Source organism: Schistocerca piceifrons, chromosome 1, assembly GCF_021461385.2.
Source record: "Schistocerca piceifrons isolate TAMUIC-IGC-003096 chromosome 1, iqSchPice1.1, whole genome shotgun sequence".
Taxonomy (NCBI): Eukaryota; Metazoa; Arthropoda; class Insecta; order Orthoptera; family Acrididae; genus Schistocerca; species Schistocerca piceifrons.
This window is the reverse complement of record NC_060138.1, coordinates 1,109,678,010-1,109,702,755: the sequence shown is the minus strand read 5'-3', so window position 1 is coordinate 1,109,702,755 and position 24,746 is coordinate 1,109,678,010. Positions and strand designations below refer to the sequence as shown.

Here is a 24,746-nt window from a genome sequence, read left to right as displayed (position 1 = left end):
TTTTACTGCTGAGAAGGTTTATCCTCAGACAAAAGTTAAACATGCTAACAAAACAAATATGTCAGTATTTTTATGCTGGTACTCATTAACAAGCCAGCAGAAAATATCCGTGAACAGACTCCGAAGATTTGTCGGTAGAATCCAGTTCAACCAGGTACTTAATATGAAAACTGCGACTCTCCTACATTGCAGCTAAGCAGAGTGAGTATAAAGCTGGTAATGTCATGCGACTAGCGGGAAGAATACTGATGCTGTAGGAACAGATTTTTCAAATTAGTAAAGTCTCGGTAGGGTCTATGTCTTTCCATCCAAACGGCGTCTGGTCTCGCAAACGTTTGTCTGTCTGGCGGAAGTTGCCATCTGTAATCAGCAGTGACGTCCCAATGCTGATATGAATGCCTTGGAGCCCACTTGTCATGGTAGGCAATTAATTCAAATAAATAAGATCTGTCTCCGTGTTAACAGATGGGTTTACGCTGTCTGACATAGTTGCAACACGGATAGCTATGTTACTGTGTACATTGCTCAATAAAAAATTCGTTGATAGTGTTCTGTACATCCAATAACGAAGAGGAAACTTTAGGGACATGGAATGAGGCAGGGTTCACGTTAAAGAAACGGATGAAACACTTAGAACTTTACTCCATGCACTGCATAAAACAATAAACTGTATCACACTGAAGAGCCAAAGAAACTGGTATAGGCATGCGTATTCAAATACCGAGATATGTAAACGGGAAGAATACGGCGCTACGGTCGGCAATACCTATAGAAGGCAAAAAGTGTCTGGTGCAGTTGTTAGATCGGTTACTGGTGCTACAATGGCAGGTTATCAAGATTTAAGTAAGTTTGAACGTTGTGTTATAATCGGCGCACGAGGGATGCGACACAGCATCTCCGAGGTAGCGATCAAGAGGGGATTTTCCCGTACGACCTGGTCGTGGATGTACGGTGATTATCAGGAATCCGGTAAAACATCAAATCTCCGACTTCGCTGCGGCCAGAAGAAAATCATGCAAGAACGGGACCAAATACGACTGGAGAGGATCGTTCACCGTAACAGAAGTGCAACCCTTCCGTAAGTTGCTGCAGATTTCAATGCTGGGCCATCAACAAGTGTCAGCGTGCGAACCATTCAACGAAACATCATCGATATGGGTTTTCAGAGCGGAAGGCCCACTCATGTACTGCACGACACAAGGCTTTATGCCTCGCGACATTGGACTGTTGATGATTGGAAACATGTTGCCTAGTCGGACGAGTCTCATTTCGCACTGTATCGAGCGGATGGACGTGTACGGGTTTGAACCACGGACGCTGCATGTCAGCAGGGGACACTTCAAACTGGTGGAGGCTCTGTAACGGTGTGGGGCGTGTGCAGTGAGAGTGATATTGGACCCCTGATACGTCTAGATACTACTTCGACAGGTGATACGTACGTAAGCATCCAGTCTGGTCACCTGCGTTCATTCATGTCCATTGTGCATTCCAGCGGACTTGAGCAATTCCAGCAGGAAAATGCGACACTCCATACGTCCAAAATCGCTACAGAGTGGTTCCAGGAACACTCTTCTGATTTAAAACTCTTCCGCTGGCCACCAAACTCCCCGACGTGAACATTATTGAGCATATCTGGGATGCCTTGCAATGTGCTGTTCAGAAGAGATCTCCACCCCCTTTTACTCTCACGGATTTGTGGACAGCCCTGCAAGTTTCATGGTGTGAGTTCCCTGCAGCATTACTTCAGACATTAGTCGAGTCCATGCCACGTCGTGTTGCGGCAGTTCTACGTGCTCGCGGGGCCCCTACACAAAAAAAAAAGTTCAAATGTGTGTGAAATCTTATGGGACTTAACTGCTAAGGTCATCATTCCCTAAGCTTAGACACTACTTAACCTAAATTATCCTAAGGACAAACACACACACCCATGCCCGAGGAAGGACTCGAACCTCCACCGGGACCAGCCGCACAGTCCATGACTGCAGTGCCTGAGACCGCTCGGATAATCCCGCGCGGCAGGCCCCTACACGATATTAGGCAGGTGTACCAGTTACTTTGGTTGTTCAGTGTGTATTGCTTAATGCCGTCCTGTCAGATCAAGAATTTTCGAGACTAGTTTAATAAAAAAGCAGATAAAAGATGAGATGCTGGTTTTAATGCTTCAGCTGTTATACAAAGGGCGTTTAAAGAGTTTTGCACAGTCGGCTCTACTTGTTTATTTTTTGCAGGAGGAGAATGAAATTTTTTGTGAACATGTAACGCCGGAAATGCATATCCTCCTATTTCCATCTATTGTACTATAATTTATTTTCCATATTTTGTTACCTGAATATATGACGTTTCTGTGTCTTTGTATACTGTAATTGTTTTACTGTTTGTGTATATATATATATATATGTGTGTGTGTGTGTGTTGGTTTGTTTTGTGAATATTATTTGTATTTATACGCTGGGTCTGGCCAAGGGAAAACTATGCTATCGAACGAATACATCGATAGGTCGTGTGGAGAAGCAAAGTGTTTTAGGATCTTTGGTAGTGTTAACTCGGCCGCGTGGAGCGCGGGCAGAGCAGAGAGGGTCTGGCCGGACTAGTGCAGTGGAGCAGGTGTGTTGTGTGACGCTCCCGCGAGTTGCCGCGCGTTCGGGGTTGGGCAGCATGTAATTGCGCTCGACTGGCTATAATAGTTTCTAGCACGGTGTCGCGGACGGGAAGCCAACCAACAAGGAAGACTAAAAGCACGTAAAGTTTCAGAACTGTATGGCAGACCTCAGCTTTTAAAATTGTTGCATCGCAAAATTACAGCAACTTAGCATGAACCTTTGTTGCTCATTGTCCCAATTGCATTGCCAAGCAGGGTCCCTTCCTTTTCCGAAATGAACCCGAGTGTCGTTGAAATTCAAACGCCAGCATTAAAATAATAAGATTCAATTTCACTGCCTTAATTTCAAAGTTCAGTTAAAGTATTCATAGCTGGCTACAATATTTAGATTACACGAGCACAAATTAAGAGTGCGAGTTTTTTTAGCATATTTTAGCTTACCTGTGACTGCAGCTCAGCTTGGTACGTACTAAATTTTACTATTGTTAATTGTTCAGAATCATTTAATTCAAGTTCGAAGTTAAATCTCTTATTTCTAAATTGCGTAGATTCAAGTAGCTTTTGAAATGATTGTTGAGGTAGCCCAAGACTAACTGTATTTTACTGAATTTCGATATGCTTCAGAAACAAAGTTCACTATTAATTTCAGTCACTAAATTAACTTTCAGTTTTCCAGTTTTATTAATTCTATTGCTAAATTAAGTCAGGGTGTAGCGAAATTTATTACTTCAGACAAACATTCAGTTTTCACACAACACGTGTCAACCTTCAGTTGCCACACTTTTAGTGCTAATTATATGTGCAATAACCTTTCTTTTTCAGTTACTATAGTAATTGCGCATAGGACTGGCGACCGTAATTTTCCCCAAATCTCAAATATCTAATTACCGCTAGTTAATTGTTAACGTAACGGCCGCACATTTACTTTCTTTATTAACTTTACCCCTTTTGAAAATTAATTTCCACCAGTTTCATTTGCATTTTTCCTTTCATTTAGATGTAACCTTTTCCTCCCTCTTTACCGACAGATTAACTTCGGTGACGATTGCTTTTCCCAAATTTCCATTAGGTACACGCGGTTTAATTTTTCGCTGTCATTAAGGTCGATAAGTGAGGGGGAGGTTACAAACATACTTGGAACATTTGGCTATAAGTTAGTATATAAAAACATTTTTTTTTATTTACAGGTGAACTATTATGGACCGTGAAGTAGATGTCAGGTTGCGACAACGGTCGGTAATGAAGTTCCTCTACAAGGCTGGCGATGACTCTGCCACATCGATTCACAGAAAGCTACTCCCTGTTTATGGCGAGGACAAAGAGGACCCCAGCAGTATCCAGCGGTGGTTGCAGAGGTTTAAAGAAGGTGATTACTTGACAATTCACGATGTGGCAGACCATCGACAGTAGTTAGTGATGTGAATAAGGAGACCATTGATCAAATCATCCAAAATGACAGATGTGTGACGACACGACATCTTGCTGAAATGACATCTGCAACCACCGCTGGATGCTGCTGTGATCCACTGTGTCCTCCCCAAAGCAACTTTCTGTGAATCGATGTGGCACAATCATCGCCGGTCTTGAAGAGGGCTCCATCACCGACCGTTGTCACAACCTGACATCTACTTCACGCTCCATTATAGCTCACGTCTAAATGAAAGAAAATACTTTTATATACCAACTTATAGATAAAGGTTACAAATATGTTCACAAAAAATTTCATTCTCCTCCCGCAAAAAAATAAAAAAAAGTAGAGACGACTGTGCAAAACTTTTTGAACGCCCTTTGCACATAGTCTCTCCTCACTTGAGAACAAAGCACATACAACAATGTGAAACTGTCAGAGAAGACCTTCTCTGGGACGTACTTCAACCTGCACGCAACATTGACGTAAATATTGGTTATATCGTCAGAGCGTTGACCTTTCATTCGAATTTCAGTACTTTCACACAACTGCCTGGTGAAATACACATCCGTTGATCACAGTGGTAACCTGCCACGTAATTGCTGGGCTCGCATATTCGGAGGACGGGGTACTTCAGCGTTGCTACTTGAATTTAATCTCGTAAATTAGAAGGAAAGCTGCTGTATAAAAAAACTGCTTCTTCCTCAGGTAAACTGAATAGCAGCTGCTTGTCTTATGTCGGTTGCTAAATATTTACGTGATAGCAATTTATTTATTCGTATGGTGATTTTATACAGTATACAGTTGATATAAGGCAAATGATTTTTATACAATATACATATGATATAAGACAAGATTAAACCTTAAAGTCCATGTATTTCATCCAGTTAATTAAGCTGGGTGTGAGAGTGAACAAGTCATAGGGAATTCCAGGGTATGAATGAAGTGGACAGCATTGGAATAAATGTACAATTGTCTGCTCTTCTTGATTACATTCACATATTGGTGAAATGATCCCCATTTGTACCTGAAGTAGCTACAACAACCATGTCCAGTCCTTAACCTGTTGATGCGGCACCAAAATTTCCTCGGTAGGTCAAAACCTTTTGGCTTCTTTGTAGGATCAAGATGATGGGCTCTTGCTCCCAATGTTCTTGTTGACCATTCGTGCTTCCAGCTTTCATTTAGATCAAAAAACCATCCGCAATGAGTTGTCCTGCAGTCGCACTTTCTGGTCATCTTGATAGCAATCGTGGCTGTGGCGGATGACAGAATTCCTGGTGCAGTGGTAGAGAAGGTGACGCAGAGATTTTCTTGGCCTGCCTCAGTAGAGCTCTTTTCCGCCTTAAGTGAGGTGGAGGGATGTGACTCAGTACAGGTAACCAGTGACATGGGGTTGATTTGATGGAACCAGTAATGCAGCGCATAGTGTCGTTAAGTTTTGTTTCTACCTTCTTCACATGCACACTTTCCAACCAGACAGGAACCTCTGCTGACTGTCTACGTTTAACTGGCATCAGTCTTGTGTACTCTGCTGCCGAGTACTGGGCACCTGTATGGTTGGAAAGTGTGATGTTGTTGTTGTTGTTGTGGCTTTCAGTCCTGAGACTGGTTTGATGCAGCTCTCCATGCTACTCTATCCTGTGCAAGCTTCTTCATCTCCCAGTACCTACTGCAACCTACATCCTTCTGAATCTGCTTAGTGTATTCATCTCTTGGTCTCCCTCTACGATTTTTACCTACACGCTGACCTCCAGTGCCAAATTGGTAATCCCTTGATGCCTCAGAACATGTCCTACCAACCGATCTCTTCTTGTAGTCAAGATGTGCCACAAACTCCTCTTCTACCCAATTCTATTCAATACCTCCTCATTAGTTATGTGATCTACCCATCTAATCTTCAGCATTCTTCTGTAGCACCACATTTCGAAAGTTTCTATTCTCTTCTTGTCTAAACTATTTATCGTCCATGTTTCACTTCCATACATAGTTACACTCCATACAAATACTTTCAGAAACGACTTCCTGACACTTAAATCTATACTCTATGTTAGCAAATTTCTCTTCTTCAGAAACGCTTTCCTTGGCATTGCCATTCTACATTTTATAGCCTCTCTACTTTGACCATCATCAGTTATTTTGCTCCCCAAATAGCAAAACTCCTTTACTACTTTAAGTGTCTCATTTCTTAATCCAATTCCCTCAGCATCACCCGACTTAATTCGACTACATTCCATTATCCTCGTTTCGCTTTTGTTGATGTTCATCTTATATCCTCCTTTCAAGACACAGTCCATTCCGTTCAACTGCTCTTCCAGGTCCTTTGCTGTCTCTGACAGAATTACAATGTTATCGGCAAACCACAAAGTTTTTATTTCTTCTCCATGGATTTTAATACCTACTCCGAACTTTACTTTTGTTTCCTTTACTGCTTGCTCAATATACAGATTGAATAATATCGGGGAGAGGCTACAAGCCTGTCTCACTCCCTTCGCAACCACTCCGTCCGCAGAATTGCATCTGAGACTGGTTTGCAACGTTCCAGCACGCAGAAAATACTGACAAAGAGTCTACAGATGTTTCCATTCAAAATTCAAACGCACCAGGCCATACCAGTACGTGCCCTGCGACAAAGGGTTGCCTTTGCTAATCAGATGCTCACAATGATTGATAGTGAAGGATTTGATGTTGGCTGCATCTGGTTTACAGATGAAGCACACTTCCACCTGAATGGATACGTAAATAAGCAGAACTGGCGATTTTGGGGTTCCGAAAAGCCATATTGGTGTGAAGCAAAACCCCTGTATTCTGCTAACGTTACTGTGTGGGCCGCAGTATGCAGCAGAGGCATTATTGGCCCTTTTTTCATTCGAGAAACGGTCACTGGTGCACGTTACGTTGCAATTTTGGAACAATTTATCGCCACACAGCAAGCGTTAGAGGATCGACGAGGTACTGAATGGTTTATGCAAGATGGAGCCCGACCACATCGGACCGAACAAGTGTTTCGCTTTCTTGAAGAATACTTCGGGAATCGAGTCATTGCTTTGGAATATCCCAAATTTACTGGTGCAGGCATGGATTGGCCTCCATATTCGCCGGATTTGACTCCATCTGACTTTTTTTGTGGGGCACAGTGAAAGACATGGTCTACCGAAAGCATCCCGCCACGCTGGTCGAGCTTGGATCGGCGATCTCTGTGACATGTGAATCCATTTCGGTTGAGACACTAATAACTGTGATGTGCTGACGTCTAAAATTCACCAGCTTAAATTCACAGTCATTATTGAAAGGTTATAAGTGAGCGACAATTTTATTGAGAAGTTAGTCACATTGTATTATTGGTAGATTTCAAAATTTTACTTTTGGGAGGTTACACTGAATGTGAATGATACAAATAATTATATTTTTTATTATTGGTAGGTTACGCAATTTTTCTGTTGGTAGGTTACGCTAAAATCTAAATTATATGTAATATTTTTTACTGTTGGGAGGTTATTTTTTTCGTGGGGAGGTTACAACATGACAAAAAGCACACCGTCGTCGACTCCACATTTAAGCGAATATCAGAGAAACCAATGGTACAGCTTTTAGGGAATGTTCATGTACACAATGTGAGGCTTCAGTACAGGTAAACCGGACCTACTGTAAGATAAACAGATGTCACAAGCGTGGATAAATGCAACACTCTCACAATCGACGAAGTTGTGCTTTATGGTTCTCAGCGCCTCAAATGGATCACTGTATCGTAAAACCCAAAACTTAATATACCATATCTCATTCAGAAGCTCACAAAATAGATTTTCCTATCAGTATAATTTGGAGCCCACGTTCCGACTAGCGAGGCGAGATGCCGCAGGGGCGCTCTCGGGCAAAGCTGGGCCCTCAACGCCACGTCCGAAAATCGAGAGGCTGGAACGGGCACACCTACAAATTTAATCATTCATTCTTCCAATGAGACTGCATGCGCTATCCTCCCATGGTATTGTAATTCCGATGGCCAACAGTGTAGTTTAACGAAATCTTGAAATACGGTATTTTTTATGACACCAGCAGTGAAAACGCTATTGACGTCTGCTTTGGCCAAGCTCTGTGTTTCTTCGTCCTGATTTTCACTTCCGTAGGATAGAGCTACAGGAGTTCCTCAGCGAGTCGTATTCCTAGCACGTGGACGGTAGTAAAGGGAGCGAAGCACGCGACTTGCCGCGGCTGATGACGAGTGGGTGTCCGCTTCGGAAGACTTACGATTTCATGTAGGTTCTCGGTCTTATTTATTTATGGAACACTGGAATTACCTGTAGCATTCTGCATACGTATGAATTGGTGCATTATTTGCTGCGGCAGGAAGTTCAGCTCTGAGAGTAGTTCCATACGTGGTCAGTAAACGTACTTTTGTTGTGAAGTGTTACTTCATATTGCCTTCACTGTTCTCTCGCCTGTTCCTCGATTCTGAAGTATACTGTGCCGCGTTCGACACCACTACCTAATTTGGCACTGCCAGGCCTAAGCCAGAGGTCGGTTACATTTCCTGGAGCCTTGTGGGCTGATATCTCTCGTCCCGGAAGCCTTTATCTGCGTGCACTAGGGACACGGAAGTGGTCTGTCAGCCGGCGCGCGGATCCACGAAGAAAGGCAGTCACTCGCTCGCTCTGGAGGAGCATTGCCGGAAATTACGAATGCATCTGAATCAACAGCTGCATCAACATGGAATTTCTGCAAACCATAGTTAACGCCTTGCAGAGCGTTCATCGAACACCTTCACAATAATTCTGTTACTCCACTCTCGAACAGAACGTGGAAAAAACGAACACCTATATCTTTCCGTGTGAGCTCTGATTTCCCTTATTTTATTACGATGATCGTTTCTCCCTATGTATCTCGGCCTCAAGAATACATTCTCACATTCGGAGGAGAAAGATGGTGATCGGAATTTCATGAGACGATCCTCCTCCAGCGATAAACGCTGTTGTTTTAATGATGCCCACCCCAAATCGTGTATCATGTACGTCACATTCTCTCCCCATTCCTAGATACTATAAACCCGCTAACCTTCTTTGAATTTTCTCGATGTTCTTCGTTAATCCTACCTGGTAACGATCCCACACCGCACAGCACTACTCCAAAAGGGGACGGACAACCGTAGTGTAGGCAGTTTCTTCAGTGCATCTGTTGCATCTTCTAAGTGTTCTGCCAACAAAACGAAGTCTTTCATTCGCATTCTACACAAAATTTTCTTTATGTTCTTTCCAGTTAAAGTTGTTCGGAACTGTCATTCCTAAGTACACTACTGGCCATTAAAAATGCTACACCACGAAGATGACGTGCTACAGACGCGAAATTTAACCGACAGGAAGAAGATGCTGTAATATGTAAATGATTAGCATTTCAGAGCATTCACACAAGGTTGGCGCCGTTGGCGACACCTACAACGTGCTGACATGACGAAAGTTTCCAAATGATTTCTCATACACAAACAGCAGTTGGCCGCCGTTGCCTGGTGAAACGTTGTTGTGATGCCTCGTATAAGGAGGAGAAATGCATACCATCACGTTACCGATTTTGATAAAGGTCGGATTGTAGCTTATCGCGATTTCGGTTTATCGTATCGCGACATTGCTGCTCGCGTTGGTTGAGATCCAATGACTGTTAGCAGAATATGGAATCGGTGGGTTCAGGAGGGTAATACGGAACGCCGTGCTGGATCCCAACGGCCTCTTATCACTAGCAGTCGAGATGACAGGCATCTTATCCGCATGGCTGTAACGGATCGTGCAGCCACGTCTCGATCCCTAAGTCAACAGATGGGGACGTTTGCAAGACGACAACCATCTACACGGACAGTTCGACGACGTTTGCTGCAACATGGACCATCAGCTCGGAGACCACGGCTGTGATTACCCTTGACGCTGCATCACAGACAGGAGCGCCTGCGATGGCGTACTTAACGACGAACCTGGATGCAGGAATGGCAAAACGTCACTTTTTCGGATGAATACAGGTTCTGTTTACGGAATCATGATAGTCGCATCCGTGTCTGGCGACATCGCGGTGAACGCACATTGGAAGCGTGTGTTCGTCATCTCCATACTGGCGTATCACCCGGCGTGATGGTATGGCGTGCCATTGGCTACACTTCTCGGTCACCTCTTGCTCGCATTGACAGCACGTTGAACAGTGGACGTTACATTTCAGATGTGTTACGACCAGTGACTCTACCGTTCATCCGACCCGTGCGAAACCCTACATTTCAGCAGCATAATGCACGACCGCATGTTGCAGGTCCTGTACGGGCCTTTCTGGATACAGAAAATGTGCAACTGTTGCCCTGACCAGTACATTCTCCAGATCTCTCACCAATTGAAAACGTCTTGTCAATGGTGGCCGAGCAACTGGCTCGTCACAATACGCCAGTCACTACTCTTGATGAACTGTGCTATCGTGTTGAAGCTGCATGGGCAGCTGCACCTGTACACGCCATCCAAGCTCTGTTTGACTCAATGCATAGGCGTAACAAAGCCGTTATTACGGCCAGAGGTGGTTGTTCTGGGTACTGATTTCTCAGGATCTATGCACGCAAATTGCGTGAAAATATAATCACATGTCAATTCTAGTATAATATATTTGTCCAATGAATACCCATTTATCATCAGAATTTCTTTTTGGTGTAGCAGTTTTAATGGCCAGTAGTGTATGTAGTTGGGTTATGGCCTTCGGAGGTGACTGATGTTCCGTGGAACAGAAGTTCAGCGGATTCCTTTTAGCACTCATGTCGATGACCTCGCACTTCTCTTTATTTAGGTACAATTGACAATTTTCGCACCATTCAAACATTTAAATCGTTTTGCAATTAGTTTTTATCTTCTGACGACCTGACTAGATGAGTCTGCAAACAACCTAAGACTGCTGCTCAGATTGTCTCCTAAATCGTTTATATACTTATAGATAAGAAACAGTAGAAACCTATAACACTACACTGGGGTGCGCCACAAATCACTTCTATTTTACTCGACGGCTTTCTGCCAGTTACTACTAACTGTTACCCCTCTGACAGGAAACCACGAGTCCAGTTGCAGGACTGAGAGTATATGCCGTATATCTGGTTACGTGCGGCTCGAGAGGTACTGTGTCGATAAAAGCCTGCTTCATATCGACGTTAATGATATGGGGCTGTAATTTGGTGGATTACTCCCATTGCCTTTCTCGAATATTTGTCTGCGTTTGCAATTTTCTAGTCCTTTGGAACGGTTGTTTCTACGAGCGAGCGTTTGTATATGAGCGTTAAGTATGGAGCTATCGCATCAGCATAGTCTGAAAGGAACGTAATTAGTATACAGTCTGGACCAGAAGGGTTTCTTTAAGTGATTTAAGTTTTTTCACTACTCCGATAATATCTACTTCTAAGTTACTCATGTTGGCAGCTGTTCCCGATTCGCATTCTGGAATATTTAGTTCGTCTTCTCTGGTGAAGGCATTTCGGAAGGCTGTGTTTAATAATTCTGCTTTGGTAGCACTGTTTCGGTAGTATTTTCATTGCTATCGCGCAGACAAGCCTTTGATTGTGTCTTGCCGCTATCATACTTCACTTACTACCAGAATTGCTTTGGAATTTCTGACAGATTTCGAGACAAGGTTTCGTTGTGGAAACAATGCAATTTGTTTATAGGACTAACCGCGCTCACCGAGCACTCGTGGGTCAGCCGTATTGTGGATTCTGGAGGTGGCGCACCCTGGGCTTACGGCGGTGGTTGTATTGTGTCAGAGCAAGTCGGACTCACGGAGAGAATTCTGGATGCAGTACACGTATGCTCAAAATGAAAACAGGTACTGTTGTTTGGTGTGGCTTTATCATCATTTTCTACTTACCACTTACAAACTGTGCGCCGATTGACTACGTTCAAGCCGGCCGGTGTGGCCGAGCCGTTCTAGGCGCTACAGTCTGGAACCACGTGACCGCTACGGTCGCAGGTTCGAATCCTGCCTCGGGCATGGATGTGTGTGATGTCCTTAGGTTAGTTAGGTTAAAGTAGTTCTAAGTTCTGGTGGAGTGATGACCTCAGATGTTAAGTCCCATAGCGCTCAGAGCCATTTGAACCATTTGAACTACGTTAGAACTATGCTCATGTATTTGGCCATACCCTGGGTTCGTGTGAGTTTGTACAAGGTTTAACTTTGTATCAGCGAACGGCGTTAACAGACAGTTATCCGATTAACTTACTCTCTTTATATCCATCTGACTGCTCACTTCATATTTGTTGTATAGCGATGGGTTTTGTATGAGTACTGGTTATTGGTGCTTAACCGGCATCTAGTACACCTATACTGTATGGCTGCGCTAAGAACCGATGGTTTCCTGTTTCTAATACTAAGTTGTTTCAGAGTAGGCTGAGGCATTTCCGTATACTTGTATAAGCTGGAGTGGAGTGATGTTCGTACGCCGAAGTACATCTTGCGACAGAAAGAGCGCCGGAGATCCAACGGGCTGTGCCAGGGAAGTTACCGTTGTCCTCGTGGTTCTACGTAAATTCAGTTTTCGCACCAATTGTTAAAGTGAGCATATGCCTTTCCAAAATACAGTTAAATAGAAATATTATTATATTTTAAATCAATGTAGTGTCCATTTTAATGAGTTCGATTGGAGAGCGTTTCTGTAAATATTTCATTTTCAAAGCTGAATAAGACTTGGAAGTACTTGTTCCACTGTTCGTTATGCTTATGCATAATTTTTTGTGATCGTAAATGCTGTAGAATTTTATTGAGTCAGAGTATTTAAAACATTTTACTGTCCTCAATTTTATTTTAGTTTTTACGACAGGTTGACGGTTCAAACAAAACTGAATTTTTGTGTTGACCTTGAATGAAGTTATTAATAGATGAATAGGTGATCAAATGTTAACCTGAACTCAATCAATCAACTCCACCCTTTTATCCAGTCCACCCAATCCAGCACGCTACAATACGTGTCAGTTTTCCTGGTGGAAATGAATGCTAATAGTGAGCAGACACGTCTTCTCAACTATGTCTTCGAGTACATTTTCATTTATTCCTTTCAGTGTGTACAGATTTGCCACAGTAGGTTTTTCAAATTTATAATGTAGGTCGAAAGGCAGACGCGCAGAACACATGGCAAACTAATGCCGGCCTATTTTGTGCTCGCATATCCTGTGGGGACCTAAAAGCACATTTACAAAGTAAAGTTACGTGAACAATCTTTAACAAGTTGGTTAACACCAGTAGTGAGAATATATTCACGAATAACTGTTTTAGCTGCTTACACGTTTTTGCAGGTCCTGTATGTCCTATATTACACGTGATGCAACTAGTTGCACAAGGAACAGGAAGAGACACGGGTGAAAAATTAATTTTACGTTATTTGATTCTATAACTTAACGCACATCTCTTATCATCCTGTAAAGTGAACAAGATTGTTAAATGTTGCCACCTTAGTGTTACTTGGGAGGACAAAAGATGTTAAGAAATATTCTAAGATATAAAATTACACAAAATTACTTTGCAAAATAAAACACTTTCTTAATGAAGTACGGTAAAGGAATGCTTTACATTCGGAGCACCTCTCATTTATCAGACTCGAACGCCCCAGTTCCCTGTACTATGATCTGCTTCTTTTTTTCGGTAGCGAGTTTTAGCATGTGTAAAACACATTTGTATCTTTTGGCCAATTTTCCTCTTCCTCGGCGCTAGTATGTCCAATAATGGTGTTTCTTCTTTCATTTGCGACATTTTCTGTCTTTCATAAATAACATTGTTTGCTTTGTGAAGAGTCGGTGCAAGGTCCAAGCGACATAAGGGGCCGCTTGGGGTACCAAGCTGAGGAGCGCGCCAAGTACAAAAGATTTTACGATTTTAACAAGCACCCAGCTAAAGACAGCTAATGCCGAAAGGATTGGGACGGGGGAGGGAGGGTGGGCGTGAGGCGAAAAATTATGTGTTGCTTGTATGGAAAAATGACTGGAACTAGGTTCTGTACTTATACTCATTGTATGGTTCTGGAATGGCTAAGTAATTATCTTTGTTCCCAGCGCATTTTCATCTAAGAAAAAGTAACAAATGACATAGTAGTAATTGAAGCCGTCATGCATGTCTTAAAAACTACAAAACGATGAACACAGTAAAACTGTAACGACTGTCAGTTGCTCATATACGCATAAGCCTCCCCCCCCCCCCCCCCTCCGCCAGTTGCTCATATATGTATGAAATGTAGTTTCAAATTTGATACATCTAAAAACACACTATTTTCAGGAAGTAAAAGCAAGTATCACTTCTTTTTTTATAGAATTGGAATCAGTGGACTATTAAAACCTGTTGAACACTGCCTGAGAAGGAAATAAGCCTAAATCAACGACACTGACCCTTTCTTCGTAAAGTCATTTTCAACTACTGGAAGACCAATTGTTTCCGGTTGCTCTTCGCGCATACTGTTGACGTGAATATCCTTGAGAAAGATCCCATAGAAGCCCAGGTGAATGTCTCCATAACGTAATATTGCTCCCATTGGCGGATGTTGCAAGTTTTGAGCGGTCGTCCGCCTGGATGACGGTGTATCTGGATACGAGCGTCAACAAGCGGAATTCTTCCGACCAGGCGACACGATTCCATTGATCCGCCGTCCGATCTCGATGATCCCGTGCCCACTGTAATGGTAACTGACGATATTGTTGGGTCAACATGAGAACACAAAGGGGTCCTCTGCTGTGGAACACCATGTTCAACACTGTACGCTCAAGTTCCTGCTCCAAAACACTTGTGTCTGCGACAGCACTGTGTTCTGTTGTCAGATCAGCCGCAGATCGCCGCCTATCTTGCTTTAGAGAGCAGGCAAGCCTCCGATCCCTGCGTTCTGTGATGACGTATGGGCGTCCTACTTCTTGTCGCCTGATCATGGTTTCTACATTCTTTAACCACTTTTCGAAGATGATCACGACAGTAGCACGCGAACAGCCGACCACCTTCGTCGTTTCCGGGATGCTCGCTTCCAGACACAGATCCACAACAATTTGGCTTTTGTTAAAGTCACTTAAGCCGGTGGTATTTCGCATGAGCGCCACTTATCGCAACTAGAATGATTCCCCATTCGTCTCTGCTCCGCTCATATACTTCTCTTTCCGCGTCACGTGCCCGCAGTGCCACCAGACATCTTACAACTTCACGGTGGGCTGTCGTCATAATGTTTTGCCTCATCACTGTACGTGGAAGGAAGCTACACTATGTGTACAAATGTATCCGGACACCCCCAAAAACATACGTTTTTCGTACTAGGTGCATTTTGCTGCCACCTACCGCGAGGTACTACGTATCAGTGACCTCTTTAGTTATTAGACATCGTGAGAGAGCGCTACGCGGAATTCACGGATTTCCAACGTGGTCATGTGATTGGGTGTCACTTGTGTCATACGTCTCAAGCGAGATTTCCACACTCCTCAACACCCCTAGGTCCACTGTTTCCGATGTGATAGTTAAGTGGAGACGTGAAGGAGCACGTACAGCACAAAAGCGTACAGGACGACCTCGTCTGTCGACTGACAGATCACCGACAATTGAAGAGCATCGTAATGTATAATAGGCAGACATCTATCCAGACCATCACACAAGAATTCCAAACTGCATCAGGGTCCACCGCAAGTACTACGACAGTTAGGCGACAGGTGAGAAAACTTGGATTCCATGGTCGAGCAGCTGCACATAAGCCACACATCACGCCGGTAAATGCCAAACGAAGCCTCGCTTGGTGTAAGGAGCGTAAACGTTGGACGACTGAGGGGAAGAGCTTTGTGTGGAGTGACGAACCACGGTACACAATGTGGCGATCCGATGGGTATCGATGGGTATCCGATGGGTATCGAGATTGCCCGGTGAACGTCATCTGCCAGCGCGTGTAGTGCCAACAGTAATATTCGGAGGCGGTGGTGTTATGGTTTGGTATTGTTTTTCATGGAGGGGAGCTTGCACCCCTTGTTTTGCCTGGCACTATTACAGCACAGGCCTACACTGATGTTTTAAGCACCTTTTTGCTTCCCACTGTTGAAGAGCAATTCGGGAATGGTGACTGCATATTTCAAGACGATCGAGCACCTGATCATAATGCACGACCTTTGGCGGAGTGGTTACACGACAATAACATTCCTGGAATGAACTGGCCTGCACAGAGTTCTGACCTGAATCCTATAGAACACTTTGGGATGTTTTGGAACGGCGACTTCGTGCCAGGCCTCACTGACCGACATCGATACCTATCCTCAGAGGAGCATCCGTGAAGAATGGGCTGCCTTTCCCCAAGAAACCTTTCAGCACCTGATTGAACGTATGCCTGCAAGAGTGGAAGCTGTCATCAAGGCTAAGGGTGAGCCAGCACCATATTGAATTCCAGCATCACCGATGGAGGGCACCACGAACGTGTAAGTCATTTTCAGCCAGATGTCCGGATACTTTTGATTACATACTGTATGTATTTGTTGTCACTTCTAGGAAGGTACGAATTTTAACAGTAAACCACACCTGATAAAAAAGGCAGTCTTGTAGTATGCGATGCACTTCGTTGAATCTTCTGTGTCAGTCCCACCTAATACGGGGCCAGATTGATATGAAATATTTAAATATCGGTCGTAGAAGAGCTTCCTGAGCTACCTTTTCCTGAGGATTCTTCCAATGACACAGGCTGGCATCTGCTTTATCTTCAATTAGTTTTACGTAATCGTGTCACTTTAATCGCTCCGTTCTCATACACATAGACAATCAATCGATGTGACTGCGTCCTCAATATTATGCTATCTCGTATTCATGTAACAGTGCGTCTTACCACCTATTTATGCACATTGAGCCATTGTTGAGGGTCAACTACCAATCCCTGTACCAAGCGTCAATCCTGTATATGTCTTCCTGAATTTCATTACCATACAGGTTTGCTGCTTCATCCGCAAGCAGCCTCATGGAATTTACGAAGTTATCCACTTAATTATTTGTATACACTGTGTAAAGTAATAGTCCTCTGACACTCCCTTCGTGTGCGCACAAAGTTACTTCTAAGTCTCAAGATTTCTCACCGTTCACTAGGAAATATTCGCTCCTCCACTGACCGTTGAGAATGACACTCTGTACACCCTCGTATTTTGCTCCCTAAGCAGCAGTGCTGCTACAAGACGAGTAAGTTCTGTGGCGTACTGTATACAGAAGCGTATGACATCAGATTCTGTAGCCTTTCCTCTGCTGAGCGTTTCCAGTCAAATCTAGATATGATTCTACAAGCTTGCTTCCATCAGGAACTGCGTGCTCCACAGCCGTATTAATAAGATTCAACACAGAAGGAAGGGTAGCATTGGTCGTAATTAAAAGAAAAAATAAATAAAACAAACAAACAGATAACCGTGAACGACGTGAGATAGGACGTTCATATTCGCAGGACGCTTATAATAGCATGTTCTGTAGATATGATTAGCATTTGAACCATGTCGGTCTGAGGGTTCAAGGACAACACCGATATCACGACGCAACGACGCCTACCGGTAAAATATGCTTTCGGCTCTCGTTGTCGCTATAAATCGAAGGTAATGGATCAATGTGAGTTGAGCAGACGTGCAGGATGCCTCACCGCAGACGTATCCGCGATCCGTACCGTCGAATCAGTGAGACTGAAAGAGGGCACATTACTGGCGTGAGGGAATGTGATGCATCCATCCGGAAAATTGCTGCTCGTGTGGGACAAAGTGTTTCAGCAGTGCAACGAGTGTATGCAGAGTGGTTGACGGAAGATCGTAGAACACGACGAGATGGGCCAGGTCACACCAACCAGACCACACCCCGAGAAGATCGACACCTCGTCCGAATGACATTGCAGGATAGATCTTTCTCCGCGGCTCTGCCGCAACAGTGGAACAGTGTAGTACATCGTAAACTATCAGAGGTCACAAACCGTCGCCCTCTATTACGACGTCGTCCACTTCTCCACCTACCTTTGACGAATGTACAGAAACATGCTAAATGACAATGGTGTAGAACGACGTCAAACATGACAGGAATGACGTCATATAGTTGAAGACAGTAACTGTTCTCGGAAGAACAGGTACAATTGATGACCGTGCAGCTTCTCTAAAATAAATGATAATTAATTGAAACCCTCAGCTGCCGATAGGTGTTGTTGATATACCTCGATGGGGACAGCTGAAATTGCGTGTCCCGACCGGGACTCGAACCCGGGATCTCCTGCCCTAATGGCCGACGCTCTATCCGTCTGAGCCCCCGAGGACACACAGATGAATAACGCGACTGCAGGGACTTATGCCTTGCACGCCTCCCGTGAGACCCACATTCCTAACTGTCCACAATTTACATACGCAATGTTCCTAACAGATATATTGGCCATCCACTCATTACTCGCGCCAATTAAGGAGACGATTCCCGTAAGAGTTCGGGCAACCTGTGCGTTTTTTCTCTTACAGGAATCGTCACCTTAGTTGGCGCGAGTAACGAGTGGATGGCCAATATATCTGTTAGGAACATTAGGTATGTAGATTGTGGACAGTTGGGAATGTGGGTCTCACCGGGAGGCGTGCAAGGCATAAGTCCCTGCAGTCGCGTTATTCATCTGTGTGTCCTCGGGGGCTCGGATGGATAGAGCGTCGGCCATGAGGGCAGGAGATCCCGGGTTCGAGTCCCGGTCGGGACACGCAATTTCAGCTGTCCCCATCAAGTTATATGCACAACACCTGTTGGTAGCTGAGGGCTTCAATTAATTATCATTCACATCGTATAGTGTTTTCGGTGAATCCAGATTCTATTTGTTTGAAAATGGTGGTCGCATTTTGGTTCGCCGCAGACAGGGGAAGCGTCATCGCAGTGATTGCATTCGCACAAGACGTACAGCGCCAAGACAAGGCTTTACAGTTTGCGGTGCTGTTGGGTACAATCGCAAATCACAGTTGATGCGTGTCCAGCGCACTGTGATCAGCGTGACCTACGAGAAAGACATTTTGCTGCCTGTAGCCATACTCTTACTGCACTACACCCTCGTTTCCATTTTTCAGCAAGACAAGGCACGACCTCATGTTGCTGCACGAACGAGTGCCTTCTTGATGGATGGATGGATGGATGGAGAGGGTCTTAAGGGCGCACGACGGCGAGGTCTTCAGTGCCCACTCAATAACAGATTGAGACGTGTGTCAAGAAAAGACTCATAACAATAAGATAAAACAGAACATAAGACACAGAAAAAATATGTGCCTACCCACACCGAAGCGAGGGACGAAGCATGTCGCTATCGTTAAAACATGGACAACCCAGGAAGAAAGTGGTAGAGGAAGCTAAAACAATATAGCAGATGGAAGTGGCTGGCTCACCGCAAGGAAAAAGGGAGGAGCCAGCCACTCTGCAATACACTAAAACCTCCAGCCTAAAAGTTTAGGCCAGAGTCCAGACACATCACAAAAATAGTCAGAGGAGCTAGCCTTTTGCATTGGCCCACTAGATCACGAGACTTGCCGCCAGTCTAAAATGTGTGGGATACGGTCAAACGACAGGTGCAGTACTGTAACCCAATGCCCACCACCAGAGATGAACTTTGGAACCATGTGAATGCAGTATGGGTGACTATACTACAGAGCGCCATTCGCGCCTTATGCGTGTCTTTGCCAATACGCGTGGCACAAGTTACACTACTGGCCATTAAAATTGCTACACCAATAAGAAATGCAGATGATAAACGGGTATTCATTGGACAAATATATTATACTAGAACTGACATCTGACTACTTTTTCACGCAATTTGGGTGCATAGATCCTGAGAAATCAGTACCCAGAACAACCACCTCTGGCCGTAATAACGGCCTTGATACGCCTGGGCATTGAGTCAAACAGAACTTGGAAGGTGTGTACAGGAACAGCTGCCCATGCAGCTTCAACACGATACCACAGTTCATCAAGAGTAGTGACAAGCCAGTTGCTCGGCCACCATTGACCAGACGTTTTCAATTGGTGAGAGATCTGGAGAATGTGCTGGCCAGGGCAGCAGTCGAACACTTTCTGCATCCAGAAAGGCCCGTACAGGACCTGCAACGAGCGGTCGTGCATTATCCTGCTGAAATGTAGGGTTTCGCAGGGATCGAATGATGGGTAGAGCCACGGGTCGTAACACATCTGATATGTAACGTCCACTGTTCAAAGTGCCGACAATGCGAACAAGAGGTGACCGAGACGTGTAACCAATGGCACCCCATACCATCACGCCGGGTGATACGCCAGTATGGCGATGACGATACACGCTACCAATGTGCGTTCACCGCGATGTCGCCAGACACGGATGCGACCATCATGATACTGTAAACAGAACCTGGATCCATCCGAAAGAAATGACGTTTTGCCATTCGTGCATCCAGGTTCGTCGTTGAGTACACCATCGCAGGTGTTCCTGTCTGTGATGGAGCGTCAAGGGTAACCGTAGCCATGGTCTCCGAGCTGATAGTCCATGCTGCTGGCAACGTCGTCGAACTGTTCGTGCAGACGGTTGTTGTCTTGCAAACGTCCCCATCTGTTAACTCAGGGATCGAGACGTGGCTGCACGATCCTTTAAAGCCATGCGGATAAGATGCCTGTCATCTCGACTGCTAGTAATACGAGGCCTTTGGAATACAGCATGGCGTTCCGTATTACCCTCCTGAACCCACCAATTCCATATTCTGCTAACAGTCATCGGATCTCGACCAACGCGAGCAGCAATGTCGCGATACGATAAACCGCAATCGCGATAAGCTACATTCCGACCTTTATCAAAGTCGGAAACGTGATGATACGCATTTCTCCTCCTTACACGAGGCATCACAACAACGTTTCACGAGGCAACGCCGGTCAGCTGCTGTTTGTGTATGAGAGATCGGTTGGAAACTTTCCTCATGTCGGCACGTTGTAGGCGCCAACATTGTGTGAATGCTCTGAAAAGCTAATCATTTGCATATCACAGCATATTCTTCGTGTCGGTTAAATTTCGCGTCTGTAGCACGTCATCTTCGTGGTGTAGTAACTTTTATGGCCAGTAATGTATCAGGGCCTATGGCAGACCCTGTGACTACTAGGCAACAGGACACATGCTCAGCAGAAGTGACTGAAATGTTAATCATTTCTGCAGAACATGCTAACGTACCTATCTTGCGAATATGAACTTCCTTTCTCTAGTCGCTCAAGGCTTCATGTTTTTTTCTGAACGTTACTGTAAAATCGCACATAGGACAACCTTGCCATTGGAGATAAACAGTTTACTGAGGTTGCTGCTTATATTTCCATCCCGCTAAACTCATTGTGTTGACATTCCGACAGTTTATTTAAGATGAGTCATCATGGCTTGCATGTAACTACGCTGAAGACAGCTACACATTAGCTGAAATCAGTCTGCAATAAATAGATTAAAATTAACGACCGATACTTCCCTTCCTCCTATCTTGGATTAAGTTAGTATGATATATAACCTGACGTTGCGAGCTACCTCCCATTTTGACAAAACTCTTCTGGGGAGGTAAACGCAAGCAAAGATGATCCGCAGTGCTTAAAGATACTGACATATCGTCTGAAATTTGAGGAAACAGTTGACTAATCAGACTGGTCAGTTTAACGAAGAGCGTGTCGAAACCGTTCATATTTGGGTGGGCGACCAGGCTACAACAGGGGTGAGAAAGAAGGCAATTAGCCTTTGTACAGCTATTTTACGGAGGGGATTTTCTGACGCCACAGCTCACAAAGCTGTCCTGCAGTGCTTGAGAGCGACTGGAATCAAATATACACTCCTGGAAATGGAAAAAAGAACACATTGACACTGGTGTGTCAGACCCACCATACTTGCTCCGGACACTGCGAGAGGGCTGTACAAGCAATGATCACACGCACGGCACAGCGGACACACCAGGAACCGCGGTGTTGGCCGTCGAATGGCGCTAGCTGCGCAGCATTTGTGCACCGCCGCCGTCAGTGTCTGCCAGTTTGCCATGGCATACGGAGCTCCATCGCAGTCTTTAACACTGGTAGCATGCCGCAACAGCGTGGACGTGAACCGTATGTGCAGTTGACGGACTTTGAGCGAGGGCGTATAGTGGGCATGCGGGAGGCCGGGTGGACGTACCGCCGAATTGCTCAACACGTGGGGCGTGAGGTCTCCACAGTACATCGATGTTGTCGCCAGTGGTCGGCGGGAGGTGCACGTGCCCGTCGACCTGGGACCGGACCGCAGCGACGCACGGATGCACGCCAAGACCGTAGGATCCTACGCAGTGCCATAGGGGACCGCACCGCCACTTCCCAGCAAATTAGGGACACTGTTGCTCCTGGGGTATCGGTGAGGACCATTCGCAACCGTCTCCATGAAGCTGGGCTACGGTCCCGCACACCGTTAGGCCGTCTTCCGCTCACGCCCCAACATCGTGCAGCCCGCCTCCAGTGGTGTCGCGACAGGCGTGAATGGAGGGACGAATGGAGACGTGTCGTCTTCAGCGATGAGAGTCGCTTCTGCCTTGGTGCCAATGATGGTCGTATGCGTGTTTGGCGCCGTGCAGGTGAGCGCCACAATCAGGACTGCATACGACCGAGCCACACAGGGCCAACACCCGGCATCATGGTGTGGGGAGCGATCTCCTACACTGGCCGTACACCACTGGTGATCGTCGAGGGGACACTGAATAGTGCACGGTACATCCAAACCGTCATCGAACCCGTCGTTCTACCATTCCTAGACCGGCAAGGGAACTTGCTGTTCCAACAGGACAATGCACGTCCGCATGTATCCCGTGCCACCCAACGTGCTCTAGAAGGTGTAAGTCAACTACCCTTGGCCAGCAAGATCTCCGGATCTGTCCCCCATTGAGCATGTTTGGGACTGGATGAAGCGTCGTCTCACGCGGTCTGCACGTCCAGCACGAACGCTGGTCCAACTGAGGCGCCAGGTGGAAATGGCATGGCAAGCCGTTCCACAGGACTACATCCAGCATCTCTACGATCGTCTCCATGGAAGAATAGCAGCCTGCATTGCTACGAAAGGTGGATATACACTGTACTAGTGCCGACATTGTGCATTCTCTGTTGCCTATGTCTATGTGCCTGTGGTTCTGTCAGTGTGATCATGTGATGTATCTGACCCCAGGAATGTGTCAATAAAGTTTCCCCTTCCTGGGACAATGAATTCACGGTGTTCTTATTTCAATTTCCAGGAGTGTATGTTCTCATTCTGCGACCATCAAAATTTTCACATGAGTTTTTTTCCTTCACACGGCATGATCAAGATAGTCCAACAACAGAATTTTGGGCCTATACAGAACCATTTCAACAGCGTTCTTCCCGCCCACGGTTTGCAGAAGGAACTTCAAGAGGAGAAATGGAACTGGTGTGGTGTGAGCGTCTGCCACACACTGTATAGTGCGGCCCCTACGAACATAGATGTAAGTAGCTACTAGTTAGGGAGGATAACATGGTGTGTACAGCTGGACAGAGGGCTTTGAAAAGATGTGGAAGTAAGTATTCGCGGAAACAGGAGTTCGCACTAGCATGTTATGCTGAATGTTGTTGCTGGCTTCCAATAATTGTTTTCTGCATTAAAAGCAACATTTCATTGTTTTCGTTTCAGGTATTTACGAGGTAAGGACTCTCTGAAGCAGGTACTCTTATCCCCGTGTGATGGAAGAAAAAAGTGTTCAGGTCAGCGAGTTGAAAGAAAGCAGACAAGAAGACTCACTGGCAAAGCCATCTGATGATCACGCCAAACCCAGTGAACAGCATGAAGCGGTCACCACCTTACACGATGGCACCAGGTAGGCAGACTATGGGTATTGCTTGCAAAATTTAGCACACAACATAAAAAGGTAGTTGTAATCAGAGCAGCGCCGTGATGAGTTGTGAGCCATGGCTGGCTCATGCTATGCGTTGGATTAAACCTTGGTTGCTATTCTGCATTCAGTCTTCCGCGGTTATTGCGATTATTCTGTTACCCTCTTTTTGGACTATCTTTGGCCTGGCGCTTATAGTTTCCAGCTGGGCTGTGTGCGGGCAGTTGGGCAGTTGGCGTGGAAATCTCCGCGGCATGCAGTTTAGCCGGGCCCGCTGGTGGCCTCTATGTGGTGTCAGAATATGTGGCTCACCGATCCAGGACATGAAAGTTGAGTTTGACTTAATCTACCAGCAAGTCATGACTGTTCACATTGTGTCGTTTGGAGTTCGTTGTCGGCTGTTGGGATATTCCCGCGAGCAACAATGTGTGTTTTTAAGTTGGCAAATTTTAGCTACCCTCTGGTGGCGTTTAACTGTACTCGGTTATTTTAACAAAAGTGCACCAGAGGAATCTTCTGCCTTGTGGAAGTTAACGTTCCGGCTACCTGCCCTAGCCGTTGATGTAAATTCAGGCAGTGTATTTTCGTCATCGTGTTGTCTCTGTCCAGCATGGTGTGTAGTTTGACAGGTCAATGCATAATTGTTTGTGGGCGCCAATACCTTCTACGTTGTTCCATTGAACTCCCTGTTGTGCGATAGTCAGGTGAAGCGGAGGTTATCCTGTAAGTGGGTCCGTTGACTGTCTGTCAGTTGGGTTGTCGTCGGATCGACAATAGTTGGGCCGGCTGCCTGTCTCACCTAAGTGAGCATTTGTGTTTGAATTCCAGGCCGACCCTCGGAACTTCTGAGCGCCCTTGGGTGTACTGCCTTTTCTTGTTTGTTCTTGTTGTTTGCACTTGTATGGCTTCTAGCAGATTTTTAGATTAAGATTGTTTT

At 45.2% G+C, this 24,746-nt stretch overlaps 1 protein-coding gene across 3 annotated transcripts in view; it reads left to right on the top strand.

Annotated features, from left to right (window-relative positions):
- LOC124798990 (caspase-1-like) overlaps window positions 1-24,746 on the top strand; it is a 135,000-nt gene that overhangs the window by 22,736 nt on the left and 87,518 nt on the right. The window contains exons 2-3 of one of the 3 annotated variants that reach the window (XM_047262537.1): window positions 11,671-11,828; window positions 23,611-23,794. In XM_047262537.1, the coding sequence (XP_047118493.1) occupies window positions 23,661-23,794 (134 nt within the window). In that variant the 5' untranslated portion in view covers window positions 11,671-11,828; window positions 23,611-23,660. The remainder of the gene's footprint in view (window positions 1-11,670; window positions 11,829-23,610; window positions 23,795-24,746) is intronic. The other 2 variants (XM_047262544.1, XM_047262529.1) reach the window with 2 other exon arrangements.